At 33.7% G+C, this 13,624-nt stretch overlaps 2 protein-coding genes across 4 annotated transcripts in view; one reads left to right on the forward strand and one right to left on the reverse strand.

The window, feature by feature from the left end:
• Positions 1 to 211: 211 nt before the first annotated feature.
• C4H6orf120 (chromosome 4 C6orf120 homolog) lies at positions 212 to 1,844 on the forward strand. Its single transcript, XM_044671922.1, has 2 exons — positions 212 to 606; positions 960 to 1,844. The coding sequence occupies exon 2, from the start codon at positions 1,011 to 1,013 to the stop codon at positions 1,566 to 1,568; it is 558 nt and encodes a 185-aa protein (XP_044527857.1). The 5' UTR covers positions 212 to 606; positions 960 to 1,010; the 3' UTR covers positions 1,569 to 1,844.
• Positions 1,845 to 2,880: 1,036 nt separating this feature from the next.
• The window catches only part of PHF10 (PHD finger protein 10), a 34,254-nt gene continuing 23,510 nt past the window's right edge, over positions 2,881 to 13,624 (reverse strand). For 2 of the 3 annotated variants that reach the window (XM_044671921.1, XM_044671920.1), the window contains exons 7-12: positions 13,163 to 13,272; positions 11,679 to 11,832; positions 9,974 to 10,129; positions 4,832 to 4,940; positions 4,383 to 4,571; positions 2,881 to 3,094 (exon numbers count right to left, since the gene is read on the reverse strand). In XM_044671921.1, coding sequence (XP_044527856.1) covers positions 3,009 to 3,094; positions 4,383 to 4,571; positions 4,832 to 4,940; positions 9,974 to 10,129; positions 11,679 to 11,832; positions 13,163 to 13,272 — 804 coding nt within the window. In that variant the 3' untranslated portion in view covers positions 2,881 to 3,008. Of the gene's footprint in view, positions 3,095 to 4,382; positions 4,572 to 4,831; positions 4,941 to 9,850; positions 10,130 to 11,678; positions 11,833 to 13,162; positions 13,273 to 13,624 lie in introns of those variants that run through there. The other variant, XR_006506057.1, reaches the window with a different exon arrangement.

The raw sequence follows: 13,624 nt of genomic DNA on the forward strand, positions 1-13,624 counted from the left end.
GACTAGACGTTTCCCCACCCACCACCTTCCCCTCCAATCGCAACCCAGTCTCACTGGTCTCCCGGGGTTACAGAAACGCGTTCGTTCTTCCTCCCTCCTTCTCCTCTTCTCTCTCTTCAGTTTCACCTCTTCCAGCCCCGCCCCGAGTCTCATTCTGGTTCTCGCGAGAGGTGGATGTCTGGCCTCTCCCACTTCCGGTTCATCGGTCTGCTGCGGCGGCCGAGGCGGCTCCTGGTCCAGATGGTGCCTAAGAGGTTCGCCGAGCTCCGGGGAGCGGCGGTGAGGCCCAGCCCGCAGAGGACTTGGTTCTCTGGGGTCGCTGTTTGGGAGAATCCTCTCACCCTCCCTGTGACCCGTGCTGTTTTTACCCTCGGGACTTCAGCCCGCCCCTTTCCAGCGTAAACACCCGGTCGAGCCTCGCCCACCGCCGGTCTGGCCTGAGGGGCAGCCGCAGCTATCCGCCCTGCCTTTTCTGAGCTGCGGCCCCCAAGCTTCGGGTAGGCCTGGGCCTGGCAGAGGCCTGCGTAGAAGGGGAGCTACTAGCTGGCCGCGACAAATCGAGTTCCTGCTGGGCCTGAGCGCTGCAACCAAGTTCCCTCGAACCAGGTCACAGTCCCCTGCCTTCCAGCTGTGGAGGGAGCGGGGAGGTGGGGGTGGAGGGAGGCCGTATACCTGTCTCAGCACGGGAACATCTGAGGTTAAAGGAGGGGAAAGTTTGAAAGCCTCTCTATTCTTGAAAGCGTTTGTTTCTAGAATGGAGAAATATTTCCTGCGTTCTGTTTCCATCCTGTAGATAATGTCATCATGAAGGGAAAGTTGACCAAGCAAGCTATGAAGTGGTTTGAGTTTATTTTGTTTTTTTCCCTTTAAATACTGTTTAGCGGTGCAGTCAGTAAAACAGTGAACTGAACAATTGCTTTATCAAGGTCGTTAGTAATTATTTTGTTTTATATTAACAGGACATTTACAGATGACAAGTAAGTTCTTTTGCTACTAAGCCTTCAGCAATTATGGCAATACCCTGGAAGAAAGCCTTTTTGATACTTCTAACATCACAAGCACTGTCCTTAGTGAATAGCATTGAGGAGGAGGAAGTACCTGAAGAATGGATTCTCTTGCATGTGGTTCAGGGTCAGATTGGAGCTGGAAATTATAGTTATTTGCGACTAAATCATGAAGGGAAAATAGTTCTTCAAATGAAAAGCTTAAAAGGTGATGCAGATTTGTATGTATCTGATACCACCCTTCACCCAAGTTTTGATGAATATGAATTACAGTCTGTAACTTGTGGCCAGGATGTTGTTTTTGTGCCAGGACACTTCCAGCGCCCTGTGGGAATAGGTATCTATGGACATCCATCTCACCTTGAAAGTGAATTTGAAATGAAAGTATATTATGATAGAACGGTTGTAGAATATCCATTTGGTGAAGCAACTTATGCTACAGATGGTAAAGCAACAAGCCAAAAGCAGCCTTATACACCAGAAGATACTTCTCAAGATGAAGAATCCATTGTTTGGACAATAATAATTGGCATTTTGAAACTAATACTTGAGGTTCTTTTTTAATATCATTGGATGGACACGCACTGGAATACAGTACCCATAACCTGTGAAGTGGATTTGTGGTTTGCTGTGAATATTGCTACTTTTTTATATGTTTCAGGAAATAGGGTTCAGGGTACCTTTTCTATGGTGGGTGGGTGGGGAAAAAAGCCATATTTAGTTTTGTATTGTAATTCCCCCTAAAATAAGAGCAGCAAGCACAAGATTTGTAGTTTCTTTAAAGAAGAGTTCATATAAATGGAGAATGTACAATAAAAAAAATGCTTAGAATTCATTTAACAACTTGTCAGGTGACTGATTAAGTATGACATTAGTAAAATTTAATTCAGATTGGAGTAAATTTTATATAAAAATTACAAAAATGTATTAAAATTTAACTTTCTAATATTTTTACACTATTAAAGCAAACTAAATACTTGTGGACCATTATAAGTTTTAAAGTGTAAGTTTTAAAGAATAGTTAAGATTGTCTGTTTTTAAATGGAGAATAGTGGTATCTTATTTGTGAAAAAAGAAATCTCATTTTAGCCTACACTGCCCAAGAAATCATGGTACTACCTATATATTTTGCAGCATAGTTTCCAGGCAGTTGAAAAAAGAGAACCATTAGCAACATTAACTTGGAGTGAAACCAAAAATACCTTTGACTTCACTATACACTTCCTGACTTTCTCAGGAACCACAGAAGAAAGTAACAAGGTTCAGTACAGTAATTAAAACAGTGCTGAGACTTCATGGAATCATAATTTTAGAACTGGAAGGTCCCTAAGAATGTTTTTTAGCTCTTCTAGGAAGCCCAGATCCTAAGGTTAGTAAATTTCAGACCATCCCTATAGAGCCCAAGTCTCCATCCATTTCCCATACACCAGCTGTTTTAATTAAAAATAATTCCATGTTATATATGCTTTAAAAGTTGATCACTGAGATTTATTTAGTCTAAAAATTGCAATTTCCCTAATTAATTTATCCTGTTTTAGATATCTGCCTATGACACTATACTACTATTTGAATGTAGTTACAAAATACTTGTTAAACTATTAAACTGTACATCTATAATTAAATTCAAGTAATAGTCTATAGATAAATATCTAAAATAGCAGGGGAAAATGAGGGAAACTGTTAAATTTTAGGGCTCTAAATAAATGTGATCAAATTTCTAAAAATTAACTTTTTAAACATTCTTCATTAAATTTTCAGAAATAAAGTGATTTTATATATTATATAGAATAATTTTTAGATTAAGTTAAAATTAAGCTTAAAGAGCAAATTAGCTATAACTTTCTGGAAATAAGTCAACTTGTAGAACTTAAAGTACATAGTTAAAAATTGAAAAATGTTTTATTGACAACAATATGAGAAAGTATGGTTCACACAAAGTGGTAAATTAATTGGCACCAAAATGTTCACAATGTAAATAATAGTATCAGGGTAAATATTGTAATTTTATCCCTCCTTGCTGGTTTTTCCCCTTCTGCCCCCTCTCCTGGGTGTTGGGGGAGCTCTCTGACAACAATCACAAATCCAGCGACCTAGGAGAAAAATTGTTAATTAATACACAAATAATTTTACTTGTAATAACATCTAATTAAAATAGTGTTAAAATCTTTCTCATATCAAATCATAATCGTCCTTGACATAACAAAGGAGAAAATGCCATTAAGGAGAAAAATGTGAAGCTGCCTTAAAGGAAAAAAAAAAACATGACTTTTAAAATAACATGAGTTTCTATAGAGCAGAATTTAATACAACAAATTATGCAAATAGTTGAATTACTGATACCAAACTTTAAGTGCTACATTGTTGCATGGACCCAAAAGATATATTTTAAACACTTTCAGAAAATTTATCATCCTTAATGAAGCTCAGAAATCCTGGAAGAATAAGGCTTTTGATTGAATTTCAACTCTCTTGTGGATTACTAATGTGCCTGTCTACATGTTTTTCTCTGAAGTGCTTGGTTACTCTATTTTTGCAACACATCAAATATGTAATTATACCATATGAATGTGCTATATTCTATACTTGATATGTTAACTCACTACATTACTTGAAATAATATACAAGTTGCCTAGCTCTTTAATGTAATTTATGGACATCCTGTAGACATATTTTACACTGAAATTTTTGGAAAATTCACTATGCAAAAAAGTTTCAAAATTATATGAGCCTAAAGTACATAATTCTACATCAATTTGTTTTGATTTGCCTCAAATTACCATAGCAAAAGGTGTATTACTCGGAGCTACTATGGTTCTTCATTAAAAGTATCCAAATTATATAAACATGTTTGAACTTAAAACTGTACTGTTTTATTAGTACAAAGCTAAAGCATTAAATTATACTAAGTGGAAGCTTACAAAAATAAAATTCACAAGATTTTGAAACCAATAATCTTTTACTTTGGCCATTTTAGATTGGCATTTTTGAATAACATTTTATTGCTTCAAATCTACATTTCAGAATAGATGTCCAGAATGGTTTTAGTATAGCATTTCTTACTTTTTCAGTTATGTTAGTGGAAATCTGGCCAAATATGCAATTTAAATAGAATTGTCTAAAATATTCCATGGTAATAAATAATATAAAACTTGTGTAATAAGTAGTCTTGATTTTATCCCTTAAATGTTTTGTAAATTTCACTACAGAAGGATCTCCTGGCCAGTAATTCATTGAAATAGTCATTTATTAATTACCTACTGAGGATAAAACATTAGGCTTAGCACTGGAGGAGATACAAAGAATGAACCCCACCTTCACAGAGTTTAAGCAATGCTGGAAGTTCACAACAAAATGCTAAAATTGATCTTGGTTGATTACCTGATGGAATAGCACCGAGCCCCACACAAAAAGTGTGATAACCTCTGTCACAAACATCACAGAACATCATTTCTTCTTCATGGTGGGGCTGTCCACATATAATGCATGTTTTACATTCCATACACTGCCATGGGTAGGTCTTAATTATAGAAACAAGCTCCATAGTCATGTCCAGGCAAGAAGGGTGGCCTAAATCAAAACCAATATTAGTAATACTTGACACAAATTTCACATAGACAGTAAGTTTTATTAAAAGAAATACTGATTCAATTACAAAGAAACAGGATGATTTTTAATGAGAAATCATTACATCTATTTAAAGGAAACTAAACTTTGTATACATTTTTAAAGTATTCTCTATCTTTGATACTTTTAGCTCAGGATGGAAAACAAACTTTTGAAACAATGGACATAGCACTTAAAGTTTTAAGAGATACATGAATACTTACCACTATTTTCACATTGGGAGCAGTGTATAAGTGATTCAGCCTTTCCTTTCTTGTTGGACTCCTTACCCTTCAGACAAATCCCACACATAGCATTTGGAATGACCTTTGGCTGGAAGGGTAGAAGAGGGCTATAAATTCATGCCAGAAGAACTTAGTATGGGTTTAAAAGGAATTTTAATGTATCTCCTTATTTCTACTTTGGTTATTTTCTAAAGAGGAACTTTTTTGTACAATATAGTTTGACATGAATAGGTTCACAACATGTTATGACCTAATACTTAACTGAGGCCTTGGATTTTAATTTTGATTCTAGGTTAATAATATGCTCTTGTTAAGACTGCATATAGCAATCTACATTCTTCAAGTATGAGTGAAACTAATTTGTATCAAGAACTTGAAGGAAAATCTAATACAATATTGCACTTTCCTCTTCCAATTAACAATATAAAATTTGGGTAATCAAATGAAAAAGGTTAAATGGAAATTATTCCCATTGTAGAATAGTCTTAGGTTTTATAAAATTTCCAAGAAACGATATTGTATGATTGGGTAATATCTATGGTTTAATATATATACACATATATTTATACACAAAATTAATTGTAATCAATCTATGAGCAACAATTACAAAATGAAACAATTTTTTAACATTTTATACTGAGAATGGTTTCATTAATATTTTGTCACTTGGAAAATGTCCCTCTATGTGAAGACTAAATTTTGTGGTTGTCCCCTTGCATTATAACTAAAAGGGGAAAGGCTCATTTTCAGTGTACCAAACATTTAGAAGGGAAAAAGAAATCTTCAGAAAGGCAAGATAGACTAGTAATTTGTAATAAGAGCCCTTAGAAAGTGAGCCTGCAATCCTTAACTTGCTTTCAAGAAAAGAATGAGAACAAGAATTTTTTTTTTAAATAATTCATCAAGGTACATGAAATAGTTTCAGTACCAAAGTTCATCCTACTTCACTTTAGAATGCATAATCCAATGAAAAGTGTTGGAGATTTAAATATATTGTATAGTAATATATACATGTATATACATATATACATATATATATCTACTCATCACACACATACACATACACACACATATAACCAGAATTCAAGCTGTATTGATTGCTATATTTTTTTTTCTGCTGCTGTGATCATATCCATAAAGCAATAGAAGTCAATTTAAATCCTTTACCAACATTTGTTGGTACCAAACACAAATAAAGTTAGTTGAAAATAAAGAAACATGGTCCACATTCAGTGGGGATAGAAGGGAAGGAAGTTGTGACCAACTAGGAAAAGGACAAAGTTGGTAGAGAATAAATTTTTAAGCTTCAAAAAAGGGAAAGAAAATGAAAAACTGAAGTTTATGCCCTTTTTGATTAAAACTGTTCCAAATGTCTTAAGTTTTTAAGTTCTCATTCATAAGATACCAAATACCCTGAAGAGCTCCATATCTATTCATTCCCAAATTTCCAATCTTAAGACAATTTTGAAAGACTCATTTTGTCACCTTCATAAGCTGTAAGGCCTGAGAAGTCTGTTCATTGTTTAAAAGCTCTTTTAAATGTTATATTCCTTGGCAAAAGATGACAGAGGCATTCATAAGGAATTTTTTGCTTATTTATTTAAAAAAGCAGTCAACCTGTATTATACATAAATATAATAAAAACAATAAAATAAATCTAAACATTCACAAATGTCTCTACAAAATAATAAATATCATGGAAGTGAAAACATACATATAAAACTTTACTGTTACCTAGTCTCCATCTCTTCTATATCTGTCTTTATACCCTGGCTCCCCCCAACAAAAGGATAGTGTCACAGCTCAAAAGCTCAGGCTTGCAGTGTTTTACCCTCTGTTGTTACTGCTACATTCTAAGCATAAGATTCTCATATTTACCTAAAACTAAGTGAAACAAAAACTAAAAATTAACTAGCAAGTGCACTTCTCTAATCCAAATTCTAGTTCAGATATAACTGAGTCTGTAACTGCTATAATATATAGCAGGAAATTCCCTCTCAATCCACCAAAGCTAAGGAGAATTTTGGTTATTGTACCTGTGTGCTAAATGTACCAGGTATACTTATTTTTAATACTTGCATTTTAAAGTAAGGTACTGGCATAGTATTTCAGTTCTCTCTAACATGTTTCACTAAAAACAGTGAAGTACTACCCCCATAATATTAAGTTCTAAGAAAGGGTTCTTCGGTTATAGAAGCTCCCTTACAAAACAATGCAAAAGAAATAAAAAATGCGAAGCTAAAAATAGTCACATTCCAGAGCAATTTAAGTTCTACAATCATAAAAAAAAATACATGAAAAAAACTAGAAGAAAAGAAGATACCAAGAAAATTCTAAGTTTACTCTTAAGCTTGAAATCATCTTACCCAATGGTCTTCATCTTGATAAAAAAGAAAATAAAAGGAAAGGAAGAGAGAGAAAGTGATGAAAGAGTATGAGAGTAAAAGAGTGAGAGACCTTCATACATTTTCGGTGCTGCTGCTTCAGCTTAGGATCAGTGAAATACTCTATGCATTCAATCATTCTGAATTCTATAAGAAGCCAGACTGCTTGTATGTAGGATTTTCACATAAAATGAATATAAAATGTTTTGGGAATCTAGTCTCTCAGTGGATTGTGAGGACAAGGGACAAAGGTAATAATGTGCAAAACTCTCCTATAGATTGAGAGAATAGAAACCCTGTGGTAGTCAATTGGGATAGTAATTCTTATTTCTACTAGTTGCAACAACATCAAAGTTTCATATTTGTAACAAACTAAGTGATATGCAGCCTAACAGTGTTTTTTAAAAAGGCTTGCCCCCTCAAAAAAATGTATTTCATATATAACATTTATCAGTTTTCCTGCTTGGGGGAAAAATAACTAAAAGCTAAATGAGACTTTCATAGCAGTACTAACAACTCAATATAGAATTTAATTATATACTTATAGTCCTGTGTCCTAACAATTATGTTTTATTGTCAGGTTAATGTAACCTAGAGAATATTCTCCTATTAACTAAGGGCAAGCATGAGTGAACCTAGAGCAAAACAGCATAAATATTCTGATTTAAAAAACTCACATCTTGTAAAGTCTAAATAGAGCCTTCAGCTATTTAAAGTACCCCAACATTTAGGCACATTCTGGTATATCAATACTGGTTGCATTTTTTTTTTCATACCAAGGTTAACTTCCACTTAGCATGTTTGTATTGAATCTGCTAAGTTTCGGACAGTTGTTATATTTTCAGAGTTGTCACTGAAATCAATGAATTGAATTCTAATTCTTTAAATATCACAAACATTAAGTACTGAAAGGTCTGGAGAAAGATATAACATACTTGCTCCAAGATGTGTTTAACAACTTTGGGTGCTAAACTTTCAAGTTAATATGTAATTGTTTCTTAGGTATTAACCAATGATAATATTGAATTACTAGATCTTCATTTTTAGCCTGGAGTATATTACTTATATAGTTTTACATTTATTTCAATATCCTCTTTTTTCTTACCCACGATTAGTCTAGTATCTTCCCTTTATGTTCAAAGATCATTTAAGACTGAGAAGAATTAGACTAAATTAAAAGGACAATGAATTTTTAAGTTTGTTATTCTCATCTTAAGTTCTTAGTTCTATCAGAACAGCAGTACATATTCACTCATGAAAATTCACCTCTCTAAAATTCATCTTTGGATTTCATTTGCTTACAATTACTGGGCAGAAATTTAAGTCTTCAATAAATAACTAAATAGCTAAGTTCTACCTGTAAAAATGAATTATTAAAAACTACCTGTTTGCAACATGTTTAAGCCAGCGCTAGAAGAGCAAATACTGGCTGAAGCTTAAAATACATTTGTTAGAGACTGTAAAAACCTATACTTAAGTTTGTTGTCTATGGATTAAGTTGTCTATGGAAGCATTTTTTTCAACTGGTTACAAATTAACTGATGGGTGTTTGGCTTAACTAAAAAGAAAAGAAATACTTATAGAAAAGGGCAAAGTTATAAAAAACTTACTAAAACTTCATCTTCTGAAATACTAAACACAACTACTCACAATCCTATAAAAGAAGATTTAACAGTTCTACTTAATAAACCTTCCTGATAGATCACTTTGCTCCATATCTCTTTCCTTCAATACAACTTCATATAATCTACTAAACACTGTGAAAAAAAAAAGAACATCTAGTATCTATGTTCACATTTCAGTTCTGCCTTCCAACATTTTGTAATATCTCTAGATGAAAAGTACTATACCCTCTCTTCCTTATTGCTACCTAAAATGAAAATTGAGCTAAATGCCAACTCCCTTTATCATGTATTTAATCTCAAGCTACAAAATAAAGCACTTAATCTTTCTCTCCATCTACCCCCCCCAATCTAAACCTAATACTGATAAACAATTCATTTCAGAATTTAATTTGAGTGCAAACTATACTTCAACTGAATTATCATTCTGTATACATTGTTCAAAGAGATCGTTTAAAAACTAAAGAACTGGACTTAGTTAAAACTGCAGTGGTACAGAACTCTATTCCTAACAGACTACATACTTGTTAAATTTTATAGTAGAAGTCTATCTGACATACTAAATAGCTACTCTACCCCAGAGAGGTGGCTACACTTAGCTGGTGGATCAAATACTCTATAAACTAAATTAATTTTGGATTTTCTCAGTGAAAGGCACTCTAGAAATATAATTAATCTAACTATATATCCATCTGTATAGTGATACTTTACAGCATAGCATTAGTTGGCTCTTCTAAATACTGACAAGCAATGACAGGTATTAAATGCCAGGTAGCTATGATCATTACCTAAAGCTAAGATGAAATAAATATAAAAATGCTCCCTAAAAATAAAATTTTAAAATGCATACTTGCCTGGACATTCTTAAGGGGAAAAAATTCTCTATTATAATCTGTTAAGATACAGAAACAAAAGCTACTAAATAGCCAAAGTAACAGAAAAGCACCCAGTGAATAAAGCAAAAAGGAAGGAAGCAAACAGATCAAACACACCACAGAGGAGCAGCTAGTGAAGTACGGCAAGCAGAAGTTCCACATTTTGAAAACCAAAGTTAAATATTTCAGGGAGAGAGGCTGGTCAGGAAAGAAGCTGAGTCAGGGGCTTTTTTCTTCTACCTTGTACCCAGGAACTGACTTGGATAGTACAGAACGTTTGGAACCCTCTTTTCTTGGCGTAGCAGTTTTATCTCTTGTTTTCTGTCTTCCCTGAAAAGGATCCTCCTGGTTGTCAGTAGGACTTTCACCTTCAGATACATTACCAGAGGAACTGTCCTAAAATATAAATAGTAAAATATTTCTTTGGAAGAAAAATGGGTTTTATTATTTTGAGTTTTGAATCTAATTATAAAAGAGTTATTAAAGACAGATTATTTAATTTAAATAGAGGGTGTCCCTAGTCTTAAGTGCAGTCTTAAGCTTTAAAATGTACTTCAAATAGACTCCCCCCCACCCAATGAAGACAAGTAGTTTGGGCAGAGGAACTTTCATTTATTATCTAATTAGCAAAAAAACTAAATAACATTTTGTCTGATAGAAAACTTAATTTATCATTATATTTGTCTTAGTAGAAAAAAATGAACAAAAAGAACTGATTTCATATATTTGTAGATGACTTTCTATACTTATTCTTTCTATAAACATGCTAAACGCTTATTAGAATAACTTTTATTACTTTAAAATAATGCATGCAGATTTTTACTTTGGATTTAATAACAGATCACCAGTAGGACATAAGAAATCATACTGGGGATTATGAAGAACATTTTGAGGTTTATAAATAGTAAAATGTAATCTGAAATAAAAGAAATGAGATCTAAGTTAGTAACATTATCCAATTATTTAAAATAAATATTTAATTTTAAGTAGTAGCGGTATCAGTATCAAGGAAATAAATGGCAAATTTGGAAAGGCACACAAATTCTTTCAGGCCACTAGATTCCATGGACCAGTTTATTTTTATCTGTTAGGTTACCTGGTTGGGGTATAATGAAGTCAAAGACATGGACTTAATTTTTTTTAACTAGTCAGAAAACCGCCCTGTCCCAGTGCCAGAGTATACATCAAGCCCATTCCAAATGTATGCTTTTGGTCCATGGGGAAGGAAATTCACAAGATATATACCTCAGAGCTACTTAGAAAACGACTCAAAGCATGTATGCTAGAGATAAAAGATAGACTCAAGAACAAGTCTTCCATTATTACTATTATTTTATTAATGTAATTTTTATGGTTTGAAAATGTTACTGTGCCTCCAAAAGTGGAGCAATATATTCTAAAAGGCAAGAAGGATTAAAACTTGTGCTGAGCCACTTTTAAAATTGTATCTCATTAGATAAATAATCACTCTAGTGCAAATATTAATAATATGGAATACATCTTGATCAATGACATACGTAAAACCCAGTGCATTACTTGTTGGCTGTGAGAGGGGGATGGGAGAAGGGGAGGGAAAGAACATGAATTATGCAACCAGTAAAAACAACCGAAATTAATTAAATAAATGGACTAAAAAAATTTTTTTAAATGTATCTAATGAAGTAAACTATTTTTCAACAGCTTTAGTGAATGTCTTTATTTCTCATTTTATAAATAGTAATGACTGACAAGAAAAAGACTGATTCAAGATGTGCCACAGTTTGTGGGTGTATATATCTGTCAAATTTTCTTCAAATTTTACATAACTTCTTATTCAAAACTAAAAAATACCGATGATATTTGGACACATTAAGCAATAAAAATGCTATAATTTTCATAGTAAAACAATTATCAAACTCAAAAAAGAAGCATTAACTTACTAAAGAATCTTAATGTCATTTCTTACCGAAGTGCCTTTGTTTTTTCGTTTTTCATCACCTCGACCATCTTCTGCATCATCTGAGTCTCCATCACTGTCTAAAGCAGGCAGTTCAGGATCCAGAGGGGGTTCATAGAGTGCTGTGTTTAATGGCAGATAGCGCAGTTCATCTGGTGAGTACCTAAAATTCAATGACAATTCTCAGTGTTATTTTGCCTTTAAATATTAATGGAATATCTACTTTAATTCAAAGTCTTAAAAAATTAAATATTTATAGGATCATAGGACTTAAGAGTTGAAAGGGATCTTGAATCATCTAGACCAGTGATGGGCAAACTATGGCCTGTGGGCCAGATGCAAAGGGGGTGGGGGGGGAGAAAAGGAGGTGGCATTATTCCTAATCTGATGAATACAATGAGTAGGATACAATACAATAAAACTTAAGAGTTGCCTTAGAAACAGATGGGCATTTCCTTTCCATTGGCCCCCTTTTTAAAAAAGTTTGCCCATCACTGATCTAGACCAATTCCCACATTTTACCAAGGAAGAAACTGAACCCTAGAAAGGTGATATGACTTGCCTTGTCTACAGAGGTGCTAGATGACAGAGCTAGAATGACTAGACTCCAATTTTGCACCAAGCTGCCTTGAAGCAATTAAAAAATGTTTTAAAGGCAAAAAACTTTGATATTTTGTTGACTGGATAATAAAAACTATTTTTATGTTATTATCAAAATACATGATGGGAGGAAGGAGGGCAGACTGAAAGTGACATGCTGTGTTTATAGGGTATGAATTTCAATAACATAGTAAATCATTTTTAGCCTGGTAATTCACCTCCAGATAAATTTAGTGTTCTCTATCACAACTTGTTTCATCTAAATTAGGAGCTGGCAAGACCTAGTTATGCTGGTGTCAGTTACTAGCCCTCTTCTTCATTCTCACTGGCAGAAGTACTTCTCCCAAAGTTCCAACTCCCCTAAACAAAGACTGCCAGAAGGAGAGGTGATAAACAATTTGGCATATTCCTTTTAAAGAGAAAAAAATACTTCAGCCTTGCATTTCAATCTGGCCTTATCAAGTTAAGAGAAGCTAAACTCAGGGTTCAGTGTACAGGAGTTGGAAGAAGAGGCCAAAACCAGTGATAGAGTTTGCCTAAAAAATAGGATGGTGATCCCAAACCTGTACTGGCTTCTCCTTTTCCCTTCCCCTGAAGATCCAGGAAAGAAAAAAAAAAGACAAGTTCAGCTGTAGGGGGCTGTCCACAGGAAAAAGAATTGGTCAAGTCTACAGAAGGGAGAGCTGGCTAATGGAGGACTCTATGGACAGTCTTCAAAAATATACTTTTTGAACAGAATCTCCTTCCCTGATATTGACTGAATTAGACTCGAGCCCAATAAACTGACATCTAGGGTACACAGAATTCTTGATAGTTTTATAGTCATATAAAATTAGCTTAGTTTAAAAGTCAGCCAACAGCCAATTCAAACAATAAATGAAAATATTAAATACCTTTTGTAATATTCTTGGAACTGCCCTGGGATAAGAGCCACTGGATACGAACTAACCTTTGTTCGCTCTGTGGGCAATACTTTGTATTTTCCTTGAGGCACCTGGATAACCTGCATTGAGTTTAATTAAAGAGAACAATAAAAAAAAGATAAATATATATGTATATATATAGATATAAAAACAAACACACATATGTGTGTCAATATTTATATCACTTGCTATTTCCTATAAAGTGCTATGTTATATCTAGTTACGTGTAATTATATATGTTCTCTGTGGCACAAGGGGCAAAGACAAAATTTTAACAGCTCCCGACTCTAGGAGCTTATATTTCACTATATAGCTAGCAGCAGTCACTACCTCTTTCTAGCTAGGTTCTTAGAGTATTTTTCTATTCCTAATAGTTCTTTTATTCTTGTTTCTTTTTTTTTTTTTTCAAGTATCATTATTCAATTTTATTTG

The sequence above is a fragment of the Gracilinanus agilis genome, chromosome 4, assembly GCF_016433145.1.
Source record: "Gracilinanus agilis isolate LMUSP501 chromosome 4, AgileGrace, whole genome shotgun sequence".
In the NCBI taxonomy this organism is placed as follows: Eukaryota; Metazoa; Chordata; class Mammalia; order Didelphimorphia; family Didelphidae; genus Gracilinanus; species Gracilinanus agilis.

Excerpts from the sequence above, each read along its gene's own strand:
- C4H6orf120 (XM_044671922.1), top strand. The coding sequence starts at position 1,011 with ATGGCAATACCCTGGAAGAAAGCCTTTTTGATACTTCTAACATCACAA.